At 46.4% G+C, this 17748-nt stretch overlaps 2 protein-coding genes across 10 annotated transcripts in view; both read left to right on the top strand.

Annotated features, from left to right (window-relative positions):
- The window catches only part of LOC108248132 (visual pigment-like receptor peropsin), a 7704-nt gene extending 6326 nt beyond the window's left edge, over positions 1-1378 (top strand). The window contains exon 6 of the mRNA XM_017436674.3: positions 823-1378. Coding sequence (XP_017292163.1) covers positions 823-1269 — 447 coding nt within the window. The 3' untranslated portion in view covers positions 1270-1378. The remainder of the gene's footprint in view (positions 1-822) is intronic.
- Positions 1379-2224: 846 nt separating this feature from the next.
- vit (vitrin) overlaps positions 2225-17748 on the top strand; it is a 22498-nt gene continuing 6974 nt past the window's right edge. Inside the window, exons 1-17 of one of the 9 annotated variants that reach the window (XM_037973452.1) lie at positions 2226-2389; positions 4606-4745; positions 6105-6195; positions 7158-7223; positions 8559-8715; positions 8787-8920; positions 8995-9072; positions 9830-9994; positions 10445-10492; positions 11352-11390; positions 11498-11548; positions 12126-12194; positions 12583-12645; positions 15104-15178; positions 16194-16259; positions 16696-16758; positions 17212-17274. In XM_037973452.1, the coding sequence (XP_037829380.1) occupies positions 6162-6195; positions 7158-7223; positions 8559-8715; positions 8787-8920; positions 8995-9072; positions 9830-9994; positions 10445-10492; positions 11352-11390; positions 11498-11548; positions 12126-12194; positions 12583-12645; positions 15104-15178; positions 16194-16259; positions 16696-16758; positions 17212-17274 (1171 nt within the window). In that variant the 5' untranslated portion in view covers positions 2226-2389; positions 4606-4745; positions 6105-6161. Of the gene's footprint in view, positions 2394-4044; positions 4282-4605; positions 4746-6104; positions 6196-7157; positions 7224-8558; positions 8716-8786; positions 8921-8994; positions 9073-9829; positions 9995-10444; positions 10493-11351; positions 11391-11497; positions 11549-12125; positions 12195-12582; positions 12646-15103; positions 15179-16193; positions 16260-16695; positions 16759-17211; positions 17275-17748 lie in introns of those variants that run through there. The other 8 variants (XM_037973453.1, XM_017436685.3, XM_017436684.3 and 5 more) reach the window with 8 other exon arrangements.

Below are 17748 nucleotides of genomic sequence, written 5' to 3' on the forward strand. Positions count from 1 at the left end.
CTGCGAACCGCTCCAGCGAGAGCTGTAGATCACGGTCCGATGAAGCCAGTAGGACCACATCATCTGCAAAAAGCAGAGATGCGATCCTAAGGCCACCAAAATGGATCCCCTCAACACCTTGGCTGCGCCTAGAAAGCTAAGGTAGCTAGCAAAATGTAATAAATGGCTAGCTAAAAGTAGCAAAAAATGGTTGTTAAAAGTAGCAAAAAGCATAGCTAAAATGAGCAAAAGTGTAGGTAGAAGCTAAACTAGCTGAAAGCTAAAGTATCACGAGACTAGCTAGATATAAAAAAGATATAAAAAGGCTAAAAGCTAAAAATAGCAAAAGCATCGCTAAAATGAATGAAATGTTAGCTAGAAGCTAAAATAGGCAAAAGGCTAGCTAAAAGCACCTAAACATTAGTTCAAAGCTAAAGTAGCGAAATGCTAACTAGAACCTGAAAGTAATAAAAGGCTAGCTTAAAGCAAAAAATAAGCAAAAAGGGTAGCTAAAAGTACTAAACTCATAGCTAAAATGAGCAAAAGGGTGTCTAGATGCTAAGAGAACCAAAAAGCTTGCTAAAAGCTAAAGTAGCAAAAGGATAGCTAGAATCTGAAAGTAATAAAAGGCTAATTAGAAGCTAAAAGTAACAAGTAGCATATGGCTAGTTAAAAGCTAAGGTAGCAAAGTATTTTTATGGGGTGAATAAAGGTAAATATTTTGAAAAGTATAAAAGTTACAAAAACAAAAGTCCTAGCAGCCGTCTCCTGAATGAGTCGAATGTTTTGATAATCAGTAAATTTCCCACGATAACAGTTATTTGTTTGTTTTGTCTCTCCTAGATTTCAGTAGTAATCTGCACAGCCTTCATCATGGCCTGGTCGCCCTACGCCGTGGTGTCCATGTGGTCGGCGTGGGGCTTCCACGTGCCGAGCCTAACCAGCGTCGTTACCCGCCTCTTCGCCAAGTCGGCCAGCTTCTACAACCCGCTCATTTACTTCGGCATGAGCTCCCGGTTCCGCCGGGACGCCTCGGTGCTGCTGCCCTGCACGGCCGAGAGCAGGGAGGTGGTTCGCCTGCAGCACTTCAAGAACATCAAACCCAAAGCCCAGAGCCCAGCCCCGCTTCCCGTCCAGAGGCCGACGGTGAAGTACACTGCCGGAGAGGCGAACCTGCCCAACCCCGACAGCGACTCGGGGGTCAACAGCCCTCCTCGGACTCCTACGGTCTTCCACATCGATGTGCCATCGCACGTGGAGACCTCAGAGTACTGGTGCGACCGACTCTGAGGACTGTGTCGAGTCGGTTTTTAACAACGACTCATTTTTTGTTTTTTTTGTCTTACCCCTGTTAATCACCTGTACGTATAACCTGTGTATTAATAAACCATACTCTGGAGCGCCGCTGCAGTTTTTATTTCCTGCGTAAGGCTGCGTTCACGCTGCAGGCACCGACCCGGGTCTTCTTCATGTGACCGCATGTCGCATTTCATCGACTTTAACGTCGAATGAAAGAACTGAGGTCCATCACGTCACCCTTAGCTCCGACTCTTCATCTACAGGTCTCCGTCTTCTTTTATCTTTTACCGTTCGAACGTCCAGTCGGCCCCGATCGGACACCAACTTCAGAATCGACACTCGCAGCGTCCATATTTAATTCGAGTGTGATGTCATATCTAAAAGCTAAAAGAAACAAAAGGCTAAAGTAGCTAAAGGGTACCTAGAAGCAAAAAGTAGCAAAAGGCTAACTAAAAGTGTCAACATTTTGGCTAAAAGCTAACAGTAGCAAAATACTATTTTTAAGCTAAAGGTAACAAGAACAGATACCAGCTAAAATCCAAATGTACCAAAAGGCTAAAAGCTAAAGTTGCTAAAAGGTAGTTAGAAGTTGAAAGTTTAAATTGATATTTTAAAGCTAAAAGTATCAAAACGCTAGCTAAAAGCTAACAGCAGCAAAATGCTGGTGGGTTTTTCAGCGAAGAACCCTTTGGTTCCAACAATGAGCTCTTTTAGTGCAGCTGCTCGGACCATCCAGGACCTCCCAGGACCTTCCAGGACCTTCCAGGCACCCATCCGTGGAGAGCTGAGAGGAGACACCTTCAGGGAGCTGTGAGGTCTTCAGCAGCTTCCTGTCAGAGGGACGAGGACAGTCTGACGCTGAGAGACGCTGATTGGTCCAAAGTTGCAGAAACAGACGCGAACCTGCCCGTCCTCTCCCCGATGGCTGCGGATCTTTTTACTCTTTTTTTTTTGTCTGGAAGCCTGAAGTGGGACGGACGAACAGGGGGAGACTCTGACCCAGTCCCAGTCCCAGTCCCAGTCCCGTCCCGTCCCCCCCAGCCATCAGAGCCACGAGCAGCTCCGCGCGCAGAGCTGCGCCCCTTTAACGGATTAAACCAGCTCGGATCGGGTAGGTGCGCTTCTTATGCTTTTATTCTTTTATTTTTAGGTTTTTTGTTTGTTTGTTTTTTACAGAGACCCTCCAGGCAGCTTCACACCTCAGCTTTTTATAATTTTGTGCTTTTTGGAGCCATTGATCCAACACATTATTGATCAGCTCACATGACGCGTAATTGCGCTTCAGTTTTCAAAGCTGATCAGGACAGAAGGTGTTTGTTTTTCCAATTAACCTTTTATTTTATGATCCATTCTTACAGTTTACTGCATTTGACTTAAAAATGTTGAATTAGATTGAACCTCAAGCAGCCTACATTTAGGTTTGGCTTGTTTTTGAGACAAAAACCTTAAATCCTGCTTCCTAAAATTAAATAAAAAGTCTTTTTCTACAAACTGAAGGCTCGCAGGCCAGATATGGCCCTTATTAACAGTTTGTTGGCATAATACTTTAAATGAATTAGACTTTTTGCTGTTTCTTATATCTGAGCCCATTCAGCGCAGACTCCATCACTTTAAAACTGTAGAAAAGTCACATTTTCTAATAAAAAGTTTGATTTTGATGTGAAAAGAGCAAATATTATTGTTCAAATAAACTCCTGCAGAAGAACTTGCAGCCTGGGAAAGACATATTTGAGTTGTTTAAATGTGCATCAGAGCAACTTAAAGTCTGTTTTACATAAAAAAGGATTGTGTGCAGGGCGTAAAACATGAATGAGTTGCTTTATATAGTTTTTCTGAGCTGGTTTTGTTCTAAATTCTGCTCACAAGGTTATTTAAATTTGTGATTGAATAATTTGATGCTTTTATTTGTTCAATTAAAAGTTCAAACCCTCAGCTAGGACTAAGTTTTTTCCCATGTAAATGAGTTTGGGCTTCTTTCCTCAAGCCTTTATTTTGAAATGATTCATTACAGCCGAGGTAAGCTCTTCAGCTTTTGCAAATCCCGTTTGGCATTTCTCTGCGTCCTCTTCCCGACGTTCCTTCGTGCTTTCAAAGAGTCTGACTGCGAGCGCAGGTGGTCCCGACGCAACATGTCCAGCACCGAGCTGCAGGCCGGGGCTTGCGCCAACGCCAGCGCCAAGAATTAAAGTAATTCAGCCTGCGTGCTCGAGATAAACAAACATTGCATCAGCGGCAGCAGAAATGACCCTGTGGAGACATGTTGGGTCCTGAGCAGATCTGCCACCCCTCAGCTTCACTCCTGCCCCTGAAAAACGTGGCTGCTGCAGGAAAAATAGACGTTATGTTTATGAACAGCCACTATCAGCAGTCGTAGGCTCTGATGCACCAAGTGTGTGTGGTCTGCCAGCTCTAAGTGTGTGTGTGTTGTTGAAATACCCACACAGCTTCTGTACATCCTGTTTGCATTGCAGCCTCTGCACGCCTTTAACGCACCTGTCGGGTGTGACCCCCCCCCCCCAGAAAGTACCTGAAAGTTTGCCTGCAGGAGCTGAAAATGTGCAGAAACGAACTCGCCGGTTTGAGGCTTGTTTAAGGTTGTGTTGTGCACGTAATCCACGTTCTGGTTGCAATAATTTCCTGTTTAATTCCCCAAACTATGCGGCCTGTCTGGGCTTATTTGCTTCCCTACAGCATGATGCAGAGAAATCCGTTTTCGTTGCTTTTCTAACGGCTTTTGTTCTGTAATCGAATTCATGCAAGGTCGCGTCTCTCTGCGCTGCGAAGGAAACTCCCTGCAGAGTTTGTCTGAAGACATCATTTTGCTCCGAGGAGGTTCGTGCTGAGGACGCAAATTAAGAGGAGTCAAATTATTGTTGTTTCTGTCTGTCGTTAAACGATGATGTCACACAGTCATCAAACGGAGGATTTCTTTTAGGGCTTCCTGCTGAATGTGACTCTGGACTCGGGTCTCTCAGTCAAACAGCTGAGGTCTCACCGGCGCAGGTTTGTCTCCTGTCTCCTGTCTCCTGTCTCCTGTCTCCTGTTGTGTAGATGTGCGTTTCTGCTCCAGCACGCAGTCTGGATTTCCTCCCCCTGCGAGGACAAATTGTAGTTCTCGCAGTCGTCACGTCTGCCTACCTGTCAAAGCTCGGCAGGGTGGAAAAAGCACGTTGGTGCTGACAGGAGCTGCAGCGGGGGAAGTCCTCCCGCTGCTCCTCAGCGAAACGTTTGAGACACTCAGACTCTTTTGTTTCCTAAAGAAAAAACAGACCCAAGGAGTCGTTCAGTAAAACTTTAAGAAAGGTTTTGTTGCAACAACTTTTGCAGGAGCGCTTTAAGACAAGAGGACAGCGGTTCTGCTGGATTCTTCCCTGGAAGAAGGTGAAGCTGTGCAGAAACGATTTTAAGTTTTGTTGTTTTGCTCAGCTTGGGCTACCCGTTTCCCCGTCTTCAGTCTTCGTGCGACAGTAAGTGCTTTCAGGCTGCATGCAACCTCATATTCTCTGTAATTCCTGCACTGACATACCCTTCATGCATCTCGTCACACACATCCTTCGTCTGCTTTACTTTGTTCCTTTAAAGCCTCTTTAAAACCCGGCCTGAGAGCTCGTCTCTGAAACAGATGACTAGATCAGTTCATCTTTAAAGACTTCAAATCAAGGCATTCCTCCTACCTTCATTAATAATTAACATCCATCAATGAGACAGAAAACAGACATGAGAGAGGATAAAAAGTGTTCCTTTAAAGTGTGGTTAAAGCATAAGAGTGATTTTAAGTTGGGTTCTGTGGAAGTGTAATGATCAGATAATATCTGACCTGTTGTAGATCGCTCTTTGAGTTTTTTTAGGACTCAAAAAACGACTCCGATCTAAAAAAAAGTCCCACAGCGGCTCATTCAGAGGCTGTTCCGTTAACCGTTTTAGCTGGGACATCGTAATATTTCTGCAAAAAAAATCCCGAAATACGAAACTGGCGGCGACGTAAAGAATTATAAAACGGCCTTTGCACAAACCGCCACAGACGTTTCAACACTGGAGTTGTTTTTGTCAGACTGGTGGCAGTTTGAGGACCCGGAAACGCAGATCGGGACACCAGAGAACTTCACAGAAACGAGAGGAGTGACGTGGAAAACGACGAGTGAAAATGAGACCCAAACAGGGAGCTGACGGAAGACAAACACATCGAACCGATCAACAAATAACAAGAAAATACGGCAACTCTAAAACTGACACGATCGCAGGAAGCCTCCGGCCTCAGGCTAGCTGTTAGCTCAACAACCGGCTCATTCAGAGAGCTATCTACAGCAGGAAAGATGCTAACCGTACGTAATCCTTTCTCAGGAGACCTGAACCACAGCAGCATCAGCAGAGCTGCAGCGACAGCCGTGGTCCTAATTTTACGTCGCAGGGTGATGCCTCAGCCACCCACGTCTGCTGCGAGCCGGGCTTTAACCCTGATTTGTGGCTCTCTGTGAACCTGAATGAGAGAGATCCATTCTCTCTGCTGTAAACCAGCGAAGCCTCAAAGTGAAATCCGGCTTGATGTGGTCGCCGCCCTCAAACAAAGAAACCATCTGACATCTGAAGTTTCCCGCTCCTTACATGTTGGATTGTGTCTCCGTGCTCTTTAATAAGGCCGACTCCATAGGTTTGAGTGGGACGGCTTCTTTATACAGTTTTGTCTCGGAGACACGACACGACCTTCAGCGCCATGACGTTCTCCGTGGAGCCAAACAGCAAAACAGTTTTAACATCCGTTATTCGGCAGAGTTGGTGCTTGGTTTCAGAAATCTGTTGTTTTTTTTGTTTTTTCTCGTTTCTGTCAGGTTGAGTGGTTGAAGAAGAACGTCTGACTGAGCTTTCGGATCAGAACATCGTCCATCATGATCAGAGTCACAGTTTCTGTCGTCAGTCTTGGTGAGAAAACAGTTTGTTTCCTGGAGAAGCTCGTTTCTGCCACTGATTTCAAAAACATGACTCGGCATCTCAACATTATGACTCAGCATCTCAACAATATGACTCAGTATCCAAAGAATATGACTCAGCATCTCATATTTTTGATTAGTACCTCAAAAGTTTGACTCAGCATCTCAACATCATGAACTGAAATCTCAAAATTATGACTCAGCATGTCATAAATATGACTTAGTAACTGAAACTTATGACTCAGCATTTCATTTCTTTTACTTAATATCCAATAAATATGACTTTGTATCTGAAGATTGACTCAGCATCTCAGCTCAATGACTTAGTATCTCAAGATTTTGACTTAATATCTCAAAATTATGACTCAGCATCTCAACATTACAACTCAGCATCTTAAAATTATGACTTAGTATCAGAATATTATGACTCGGCATCTCGACATCATGACTTAGCATCTGAGGATTATGACTCGGCATCTCATATTTTTGACTTGATATCTCAACATTGTGACTTAGTACCTCAAAAGTATGACTCAGCATGTCAACATCATGAACTGAAATCTCAAAAATATGACTCAGCATCTAAATTTTGTGACTTAGTATCTCAAAAATATGTCTCAGAATCTCAAAACAGGACTTAGATATCTCAAAATATGACTCAGCACTTCATAAATATGACTTAGTATCTGAAAATTATGACTCAGCACCTCATAATTATGAGATACTTTTGCATGGTATCCCATAATTATGACTTTGAGTTAAAATTTTTCTTTAAAGTGGCAGAAATGGGCGTCCGTACGTCACTGGTATCCAGTGTGGTCCGGCACATTTACACCAGGTCTTTGTGTCTCTGTGTCTTTGTGTCTTTGTGTCTCCGTGTCTTTGTGTCTCTGTGTGTGCGGTAAAAAAACTCACACTTTGATTGTGTTTCTTCTCCCTCTGCTTCACCTGCAGCGTTCCTCTTGTTCTGTGCGTGCTGGGCCAAGCCTAACGGATCGAAGAACAAGAAACCAAAGCAAGGTAGACCTCATCCCGACGCAGCTCCACTCTTATTGTTTCCGCTCAGTCCGCTCACCGAGGTCGGCAGCAAAATGAAGGCGGTGCTCATATATGTTCAGGTTATAATCGTGTCTGCAAGTGACACAAACGTTTTGATGAATCAAGAACAAATGCTGTACCTAAAGTGGAAACAACCTGAAAAACTGCGATGCTTTTGTAAATTCCAGTTAGCTTAACAGCATGAAGCTTTTCATACAGAAGACATGAGGACATCAGACGTTTTGTTTTGGACGTGTTTTGTTTTAGATCTCAGGCGTAGACTTGTCTGCATGTCTGTAATTTGACTCCAGATGGAAAATAAGCATCAGAAGAATGACTGAAAGTGACTGAGAGGAGCTCTCAAGCATGAAATGAGACAAAAAGGAAGCAGCGGTGATCGGACTGAGCCACTGTGTGACCAATCAGACGAGCTGCCGTTAATCCCCGACCGTCACTTCATTTTCACCAACAACATTCATCAGTGAAGATGAGCTGGTTTATAGAGAGACCAGCTCATTTTCAGACTTTCTTTGTCAGCTGAAACAGTCTGAAAACCGCTGAGATAAAAACGTTTCCTCTGTTTTTATGAGACGGATCGGCGCCAGCCGTCTGTCTGTGGACAATTTCCTGTTTGAGCTCTAAATTGATGACACTTGAACACAGAAATGTCAAACTGCACAGCTGGACACCTCATGGGTTGGGGATGATCCCTATTGATTTCAAGGTCACCAGGTCAAAGGTCAAGATCACAAGTGACCCCTTTGTGAAAACCTTGTTGGTGCTCATACTCTGCAACCGTGTAACATAGGAATGTCAAACTGCATAGCTGGACACCTAATGAGTTGGGGATGATCCCTATTGATTTCAAGGTCATCAGGTCATCAGGTCAAGGTCACAGGTGACCCCTTTGTGAAAACCTTATTGGTGCTCATACTCTGTAATCGTGTAACGTAGAACAGTCAAACAGTGTAGCTGGACATGTCATAGATCAGGGATGATCCCTTTCGATTTCAAGGTCACTGGGTCAAAGGTCAAGACAACAGGTGACCCCATTGGGAAAACTTAACTTTGTCCGTGCTCTAACTCTGTAACCGTGTTACATAGGCATATCAAACAATATAGCTGGAAAATTAATGGGTCTGAGATGATCTCTATTGATTATAAGGTCACCGGGTCAAAGGTCAAGAGCACAGGTGACCCCTTTGTGAAAACCTTGTCTATGCTCCAGCTCTACATCAGAGTACCGTTTTTATCGGAAGTTCCTGTTTCTGACCCGTTTGTTCCTCACCATCCTCGTCTGCCTGATTCTGTCCACAGTCGTTCCGGATATAGAGTGCGACGTGAGAGCGGGTAAGATCAACCTCCCGGAGTTTATCGCCCGATGCCCGGCACAGTGCAGGGAGAGCAGGCAGCAGGTCTACGGGACGGGCGTCTTCGCCTCCATCTCCAGCATCTGCAACGCAGCCATCCACAGGTGCGACGGCCGGGAAACGAACTGTCCGCTAACGCCTTTACTGGATTTAAAGAAACACGTTGCTTTCACAGCGGAGTCATCACGAACTCGGGAGGGAAGGTAATCGTGAGGAAGATGGCCGGGCAGAACGTCTACAAAGGCAGCAACTCCCATGGCGTTCGATCGCTGTCCCTGCCCAAGTGGAGGGAGTCATTCGTCGTCTCAGGTAATAAAAAAACGAAGGAAACGCGATAAGAAACATCCGTTCACAGAACCAGAGCTGACTCTGTGGTGTTTCAGTGGGGAAACCAAAGAAGGGAGTCATCTACCCGTCGACGCTGGACTACGTCCCCTCCAGACCAACCTACGTAAAAACAAGTAAGAGTCGAGTTTTACTCAGATACGTTCAGACAACAAGAGGATTTTACAAACTGGACACAAACTAAACATCATTAAGACATCTTTCTTTGTTTTTATGTTATATAACTTGCACTATTTATAATCAGCACACCCAAACTCTCATTGACGTCCATCTCTGAGGTCAGAAGTATTCATTCAAAACTGAAAGTGAAGGGTCTTTTTACTCGTGTCTCCTACATAAACCAGAGCAGAAACATAAAGAGTGACTAAGGCTTACTTTTTATCCTGTCTGGCTCATTTTGACACAGCTGTGTGGTTCTGATAATGACCCTGATGAAACGCTGACAGCCTCTTCCTCTACAGTTTGTACATTAAAACGTCGGCCTAGAAAGAAAGATGGCGTACAGAACTTCAGGCAGGAGCTGCGTTTCTTCAAAGCTTTTCTAGCTTGAAATATAAGTTTAATAAGACTATAACTATAAATATTTAAGTGTAGGTGTTAGGAGCTTAATATAATCTGAACTCGGCTTTTAAAGCTTCACTTTTCCAGTTTTTCGATGTTTTTTTTAACGTAGCGATCACTGGTTCAAAGCGTCCTGGGGACAGAGGCTCGCTGAATAAATATCCCGCCGTTTGTTGAACTTCGCTCAGCCTGAATGAGGATTTGCTTCGCTGCGTCCTGCTAAGAACGACAGGAATGCGTTGTGGCGCAGAGGTTACCGTAGAGGCCTTTTCCCTCCCTACATGACTGCTTTCATCTCTCAACTCCTTTCAGGTCAGAAGGAGGCCACCACGCCGCCGCCCACAACCGCGGCACCTGAACCCACCACCACCACCACCACGACTCCTGAACCCACCACCACCACGACCACCAGACCTCCACCAACAACCACCACCACCACCAAGCCCCGAGCCGCCGCCCATAAACCCAGGGACGCAGGTGAGTCAAACACGTAAATCCTGTGCGCCGGTCTAACCTCCAGCAGCAGCTCGGAATTAGCCCTCGCCAGAACAAGCACTGAGTGATGAAGACGAGCGACTGCAGCTGGTAATCACCTGTCGTTACAACTCCAATTATGAGCAATTACAGCCCGCCTGCGATGAAGTTAATACGGTTCTGCTCAGACGCTCGACTGCCTCCGCGAGCAGACGGACGGAGCTTTCATCACCGATTAAATGAAAACACAATCAGACAGTAATCGCTGTGAGTCTGCACGTTTTTTTTGTTTTTTTATTTTGGACAGAGCTGCGGTACCTTTAAAGGTACGGGTTTCAGATGAGAAGGGCGCCGAGCCAAATAACCTCCCGAGCGTTTCTCTCCCTTTCATTTGCTGTAACATGATCTCGCTTGTCTTCACGCTGGCACCCCGTCTGTCTTCCTTCCATCCAGGCAGCAGCAGTCACCCGTACCTCGCCCATGTGGCCGCCACAAGTTCAAGTAAGTGAAGCAAAACAAAGGCTGCGGTCGCATCAGTTAACTCTCCGATGTGCGTTTCATCCAAGATCCTTCTTGTCTCTTGTGTGAAAATAATGTCTTAAAGGCAAGTTTGTCACCACTGGTGGCCGAGCTTGTCTGAAAGAGTTGTGGAAACAGAATGCAACGATTTGCCAATTTCATGAACCCATATTTTATCCCCAGTCAGACGTTATAAACATGTTGAATCTGAACAAAGTTGGACGAGGCAACAGAAGGATGTAAAACTAAAAGGTACGACGAAGAAACATCAGAAAAACGTGCATGTTGGGTCCTTTGGTGACTCTAAACTGTCTCTAGGTGTGAGGGAAAGTCTTGTTTGTCTCTGTGTGTCCCTGTGTGTCCGGGGTGTCCCCCACCAATGACTGCTGGAGATAGACACCAGCTTCCCGAGACCAGGAAAGGAAAACGGGAGTAAAGAAAATGGATGGATGGATGGACGAATGGTTGGACAGATGGATGGATGAATGGACGGACGGACAGACGGACGGACGGACGGTTGGATGGATGGATGGATGGATGGATGGATGGATGGATGGATGGATGGATGGATGGATGGATGGATGGATGGATGGATGGATGGATGGATGGATGGACGGACGGTTGGATGGATGGATGGATGGATGGATGGATGGATGGATGGATGGATGGATGGATGGATGGATAATTTCCAAATAATTGTACAGTTTGATAAATTAACTCTGATCCATCGTGAATAAAATAATGAGATTTGTAAGTCGTTGCGTTCTGACATCCTAACCTTTTTGTAGTTTTAGTCTCAGTTTCGTTTCTAAATTTGCTCCAAATTGTGTGGTTGGTGCAGGACAGTTACAGAACGGCCAAGGAAAGAGTCCCAGCCAAGGTACGGTGTGTAAATCCTCTCCATGAAGATGAATCTGTTAGAATATTTGTTTTTTTTAATTGCATGTGCGAGCGTTTCAGTCGAACTAAACAGAGACATTTCTTCAGCGTTCAGAGGAGGCGCCTACCCGAGCAGATACTCTCAACGAGCCAGCGCAGGTAAATCAGCTCCTGTCCCGTCTTTGTTTGCTCTTTTCTTCTCAGCGGGTGTCGTTTTGTCCCGATGCAGACAAAACCCTGCATGACAGCTCTGCTCTGAATGTGCAACAGCTGCTTGGCTTTTAGAAACCTGCTCACGAACCTCGGGGTCAAAGTGGAAGCTGAGCTCAAGCTCGACCCTCAGATCAGAGCTTAAATCCAGCTTTTTTCCAGTTGAGGCAGCTGACTAAAAGAAAGCTCTTTGAGACAGAAATCCACCCGGCTGGATTACTGTAATGCACTTTGTATAACGCAGGAGCGGGCAGTCCTGGTCCTCTTTGGGCCACCATCCTGCATGTTTTCCTTGTTCCTCTGCTCCAACACACCTGATTTAGAGGTTAAATCACCTCTTCATGTTCTGCAGAAGCCTGTTAGTCACCCATTGATTCAAATCAGGTGTGTTGGAGCAGAGGAACAAGTAAAACCTGCAGGATGGTGGCCCAAAGAGGACCAGGATTACCTCCAGGATTACGCTTACGTATTATTATTATGTTGTGTATTTTAATATTATTGTGTAATATGTGTCCCGTTCCTGCAGTTACAGGTGTGCGCAGAACAGAGGCGGGGTCGTCCATCAGGAGGCAGCCTTCCTCTCCGGTCGGTCCAGGTCAGCCTCCTCATTAACGCTCACAAACACGGTTAAAAACCAGCTGAACGGGGAATGTGGACTGGTGGACAGATGTCTGCTGACCCCGGCGTTCGCCCCATCAACCGTCTCAGCTCACATTCCTCCTCAGAGAGCTGCTGCTTTCTGCTCATATTTCTATTTTACGAGACGAAAAGAGCCAAATGAAGCAGCGTTAAGGCTTGTAAACACGCCCGTCGTATATCCTTTTTGTTTCTGATGTCACGCTGTGGAGAAAGAAAAACCTTTTAGCTCCCCTAAAGCAAAAACAGCTGGGCTGCATTTGAAGATGGAGCCCGAGATCTGAAGCTCATATCTGCTTTCCCTCTCTTCTTCTTCTTCTTTTCTTTCTGCACGTGTCCTCGAGCAGCTTTTAACAGGGTTCAGCCCGCCCCGCCCGAGCGGACCCCGACTGCGAGCCAGTCCAACGCCGGTAAGTGTCCGCGGACTCCGACCGGTCGGATCAAACGAGAGACGAGCCAGAGCGCCGCGGTTTGATGCGTGGGCCAGCCGTCTATAAACAAGCAGACGCTCAGATTTCATTCCACGGAAAAAAACGTTGTCCCTTTCTTTAAATCTGACGAGTTGCACGAGCTGGTTTGATGTCATCTGCTGCGTCTCAGTGGATTAAATCGGCGCGACCCGTCAGTTTTAATCACATCTTACGGCAGACCCAATGTGCTTCGCTTTTGGTCCCCTCCTTTTTAAACGCTTGCAGACGGCGTCACAGAGATGAAAGCGCCGTGTTGCTCCCCACAGAGACCCGGTCCACATCAGCCCCAGGATCTGGGTGCGCTCTTGTCACGAACAGAACCGAGCAAGGTGTGGCTCTCCGAGGAATGCGTTTCTGTTTTGTTTTGGGTTTTTGTTTTTTTTTCCTCCTCCTGAGGAATGCGAAACCCACGGATCCCCTAAAATTAGCCCGTGTTTGTGTGAACAATGGCTGATTGTAGGATTTGATTTGCAGAATCTGGATGCTGAGATGTCGGGTCGGCGCAGGGGAGCTGCACCGACATTCACTGATTGCCTCGAGGTCATTCCTTCAGGTGGGCGTCAGAGTTCGAAGGTGAAGGTGCAGCCCCAGAGCTCCGCCCGTCTTAAAATCCCTTCAAGGGAGGAAACTCACTGAAGTTTAAGTTTCAAACTCTGATTTATGAGTTGAAGTATTTTCCACGTTTTACTCGCTCACCTAGAGGCCACAAAGTGTCGACGATGGTTTAACACTGACTGCTTTTAGCCCAGATAGAAACTTACTCACTTAAACGTGCCATTAAAGAGAGAGTTCAAGTTTTTAGAAAGGTTTCGTGTTTTTCCTGCTGCAGATATCTTTTTGAACGACCTTAGTAGACCCGTATTAACAAACTAGTTGGTCCAAGAGGGGCCAAAACTAAACTGGATTACTGTCGACTTAAAACAACTCCAGTAACAAAAGCTGCAGAACGGCTCAAAGTCCAGGACTCTACCAGGACTCCGGTCCTGTTTGTGGTGTTCGTGTTCAGTGGATGAGAGGAACGGGTCTGGTTTGGGAACCTCAGGGTCTCGTATCTGTTTTTTGGCAGATGATGCGGTTCTGTTGTCGTCTTCAGGCCGTGACCGTCAGCCTGCGCTGGGTGGGAAGCTGTCGGCTTCTCTGAGTCCGAGGACATGATTACCTAACTGGGAAAAGGCGGAATATCTCCTCCGGGTCTGGGATGAGTTTGTGTGGAGCCGTAGATGGACTGATGGATCCGTTCTTCGTCTGCAGTGATGAGGATGGTTCTCTGGTCTGTTGTGGTGAAGGACAATCCTCACCTATAGTCATAAGGTGAGGATACAAGCAGCTGAAAGGAGCTTCCTCTGGAAGGCGGCCGGGCTCAGCCTTAAATAAGATGAGGAGCTCCATCATCACCCGGGGGGAGCTCGGAGTAGAGCCGCTGCTCCTCCTCATCGAAAGGACTCAGCTGAGGTGGGTCAGGCACCTGATTAGGATACTTCCTTATCTGCTCTGGCCTGGGAACACCTTTGGGATCCTCCAGGAGGAGCTGGAGAGTCTCTGAGGAGAGGACCTGGACCTGGACCTGGAAAAGAGGACGGATGGACGGATGGACTTGTTTTAAGACAGACGCTCATCCACTCTGGTCTTGGCTCCTCAGAACTAAACTCTGTTTCTCCAAATCTAAGAAGACATTAACTGTTCACAAACATTCAGAACTCCACTTTAATGTCGTAGATTTCAAATTAAAACGCTCTGACCCGGGGGGGGGTAAGGATCGTACTGTAATCTATCCCTTACCTTTCCGACCTCAGTGATGACTGGGATGATTGTGAGTCCTTTCAAAGCAGCGGTTTTATTGACCCGTCAGCGCCGCGCCCCTTTGAGCAGCGGCAGGTTAGCCTTATCTCCGCCCGCCATCTAAACTGGCCCTGGTTTGACACCGGCTTTATAAAAATACCTCCACGCTTCGGTGGGCGGCTGGCTGAGCGCCGTCAGGCCGTTGCTGGATGGGAACCTCGAAGTCGGGGGCCGTGTGTTTGTGTAAGCTGCCCGTCCACCGCAGGTTAACTGGAGTGTGTCGTTATGGCTCAGTCGGTTGTGACAGAAAGGGCGGGTTTCATTGTGATGGTTTGGCACAGCTGGTCAGGTCCTCAAGTTGTTCAATCGTGTTTCAATTACCCAACATTCCTCTGATTTGTCCTCTTCTGAAAGCCGTGAAGCCAAGAACAGCAGTTTAAAAAAGAGAGAACCAAAGTAAAGACATGTTGTTGGTTTTAGATTTTTGAGTTTCTGCTGCGTTCCCGCTCTGAAAGCAGACAGAAAAATGTCTGATTTCACTCAGAGTCACTCAGTTTCTGAACTCCACTGATGTTCAGAAGAACGCTCCACCTGAAAGCAGCTTTCTGATCTTCTTCAGCTTTTCCCAGAAGGGAGTGGCCTCCCGCTTCTTTCGCTCGTCCTGATTGGTTCCCTGGAGCTCGGCGGCCGGCAGGTACCAGAAACAAACGAAAACATTCTGACTGTAACAGTTTTAAAGTCTGAAAATCAATTTTGTGTTTAAATTATTGAGCTAAGATGAGATTTGAAGGCAGCACACACAAACCCGGTACACACCAGGGACCAGGTCCTGGATCGGTTTACGGTACTTTCAGGGTACTTACCTGGTACCTGGTGTGTACCGGGTAGATAACTTGTAAGTACATGGTAACAAGTCACCTCATAAATACCAGGCATGTACCTTTTATGTACCATGTCAGTACAAATGTAACTTGCAAGTACCAGGTATGTACTAGGAACATACTGTGATATATATCTTTTAAACACTTTGTACTTAACGGATATATAGCTGATACTTCCAGGAAGTATCATATATATACATATCCGGTAAGTACAAGGTACTTTTCTGATGTGTACCAGGTACATACCAGAGTAGTACAAGGTATGTACCCTGTATATACCAGGTACATAGCCAGTATGTACCAGGTAGGAACCAGGGATATACCCTGTAAGTACGAGATACATAACTGGTAGGTACAAGATACATTTCTGGAAAGTACCAGTTATGTACCTAGTACACATCCAATAAGTATCAGGTACATATCCAGTAAGTACAAGGTACTTTTCTGATGTGTACCACGTACATACCAAGGTAGTACAAGGTATGTACCCTGTAATTACCAGGTACATAACTGGTAGGTACAAGGTACATTTCTGGAAAGTACCAGTTATGTACCTAGTACACATCCAGTAAGTATCAGGTACTTTTCTGGTGCGCAGCAGGGACATACCCGGTACTTATCAGGTCTATACTAGGTGCGTACAAGGTATGTACCCCTGTAACTACCAGGTTAGCACCCTGTATGTACCCGATACATACCAGGTTAGTACTGGATAGGTAACAGTACATACTGGGCTGTATTTCTGTATGTATTTCTACCTTAAAAGCACTGAACTGATGAACTCTTTGGTCGTAGTCCTGATAGTCGCTGATTCTTCCGCCCATTCAGATGTTAGTTACGCCGTTCCAGACTCGGGATACTCGTGGAGTGAGACGGACACGCCAGAGCCTTCCGGTAAGTCGTCTCACCTCTTTCTAAGAATCCAGGGGAAGGGGGTGGGGGTTCCGTTTACTCCACCTCACATCCAACATCCAGCTGTGCTGCATGAGTAAACACAGCATGCTCGTGTGATTGATCCCCTTCGGTATCTGCTGACCGCGTACATGCCGAATCGGCTCCATGTGGAAGTACACGCGGGCCGTCTCCTGGGATGGTGTTTACATGCCATCTGCCCGCCATATGAGGGGTTCTTTGAAGTGCAGGAGAGGAGCATGGGGCAGGATATTAGTGCATGTGAAAGTGAGGGGTAAACTGTGCCAAAAAGCCGTTGTTTTCATTGGTTTTGGATTGGCTGAGGGAGATTTGTGACCACTCACAACCATGGAAACATGTGCTTTTTCACTCCAAAAGTTCTTTCCACACTAACGGGTTTCATAACGTCCTCCTCCAGCTCGGGATCTCCGGCCTGATATCTCAGAGTATGAGCGCTGGTTGTATAGCTTTGGACTGTACCGTAAGTGTGTTTTTATTGGTATTTATTTATTCATTTTTTGGACACTAACAAGTCTTCAGGTTGTGGTTTGGGGGTTGAATACATGGAAGAACAGCATGAAATACTCGACAACTATCACATTTTACGAACATTAAAATGGAGTTTCATCTGGTTGGGGGTGAAAGCGGACAGCCCAAAATGCTTCACAGTTCTGTTAGGTGATCACACCAAAGAATATAACCCACTCAATATATGACAAGACACAAAATGGCAGCAGAAAGCCATCACCTCTAAGATTACATGTTGCCATTTTTTTTAGGAAACAGCCTTTAAATGTAAGGTTTTAGGTTTCAGAAACCACCACGAAAATACCAACAAAATGAAGCATTTAGGGAGTGAAGAGCAGCATCTTGTGTTTTTCTTTTTTTTGAGTTTCTTGTGTCCTCACCGGGAAACTTTCCCTTTTCCTTTTAGCTCCCCGGATCGCCGACTCGGACGGCAGCCATAAACCTCCGCTGGATGGAGGCCGCAGCAGAGGTGAGCAGCAGGAGCGAGCGGTTACCTGCGCCCGCGGTCAGACGTTCCCGCCGTCTCATCGGACGTGACGGACTTTCGGAACGACTTCTTTTAACCGCTGATGATCCGACGTACACCTTCAACGGTTTTAAAAAACAGGAACTGGGCGCAGATTTTCTCTAAACCATCCATCCATCTTCTTCTGCTTATCCGGGGTCGGGTCGCGGGGGCAGCAGACCCAGACTTCCCTCTCCCCAGCCACTTGGGCCAGCTCCTCCGGGGGAATCCCAAGGCGTTCCCAGTCCCTCCAGCGTTTCCTGGGTCTTCCTCTGGGCCTCCTCCCGGTGAGGCATCCTAACCAGATGCCCGAGCCACCTCAGCTGGCTCCTCTCGACGAGGAGGAGCAGCGGCTCTCGGATGACCGAGCTTCTCACCCGATCTCTAAGGGAGAGCCCAGACACCCTGCGGAGGAAACTCATTTCAGCCGCTTGTATT

The sequence above is a fragment of the Kryptolebias marmoratus genome, linkage group LG22, assembly GCF_001649575.2.
Source record: "Kryptolebias marmoratus isolate JLee-2015 linkage group LG22, ASM164957v2, whole genome shotgun sequence".
Taxonomy (NCBI): Eukaryota; Metazoa; Chordata; class Actinopteri; order Cyprinodontiformes; family Rivulidae; genus Kryptolebias; species Kryptolebias marmoratus.